The following is a 589-nucleotide window of genomic DNA, read 5'->3' on the forward strand; positions in this document are numbered from 1 at the left end:
AGCCTCTCTCACAGAGTGTGCACTTGAGCGGCTTCTCGGCGCAGTGGGCCAGCTGGTGCTTCTGCAGGGCCGAGGCCCGCTTGTAGGACTTGTTGCACACCGCGCACTTGAAGGGCCGCTCGGCGTTCTGCACGCACTTGTGCCGCAGCAGCTCCGAGGACTGGTTGAAGCCCTTCTGGCACACGTTGCACTTGAAGAGGTTCTCGATGCCGTGCACGTGCTGGTGGTACACCAGGTGCGAGGGCTGCACGAAGCCCTTCTCGCACAGGTTGCACTTGAAGGGCTCCTCAGCCTTGTGCGTGCGGCGGTGCCGCATGAGCGCGTACTGCTGCTTGAAGCTCATCTGGCAGAGGTCGCACTTGAAGGGCCGCTCCTCACTGTGCGTGCGCTCGTGCTGCCGCAGGTCCGAGGGACGCTTGAAGGCCTTCTGGCACTCGCCGCAGCGGAAGGGGCGCTCGCCGCTGGGTGTGCAGGGGTGCTGCAGCAGCTCCGACGACTCCTTGAAGTGGAGCTCGCAGACGTTGCACTTGAAGAGGTGCTCCCCTGAGTGCGCGTACCTGTGGCGCACCAGGCGGGAGCGGCGCTTGCA

The 589-nt window shown here is 64.9% G+C and overlaps 1 protein-coding gene across 1 annotated transcript in view; it reads right to left on the reverse strand.

Moving 5' to 3' along the window:
• ZNF319 (zinc finger protein 319) overlaps positions 1-589 on the reverse strand; it is a gene marked incomplete at its 3' end in the record, with an annotated part of 1,836 nt that overhangs the window by 385 nt on the left and 862 nt on the right. Inside the window, exon 2 of the mRNA XM_010135704.1 lies at positions 39-588. Within this exon, the coding sequence (XP_010134006.1) occupies positions 39-588 (550 nt within the window). The remainder of the gene's footprint in view (positions 1-38; position 589) is intronic.

Source organism: Buceros rhinoceros, unplaced genomic scaffold (genome assembly GCF_000710305.1).
Source record: "Buceros rhinoceros silvestris isolate BGI_N320 unplaced genomic scaffold, ASM71030v1 scaffold38564, whole genome shotgun sequence".
Lineage (NCBI taxonomy): Eukaryota > Metazoa > Chordata > Aves > Bucerotiformes > Bucerotidae > Buceros > Buceros rhinoceros.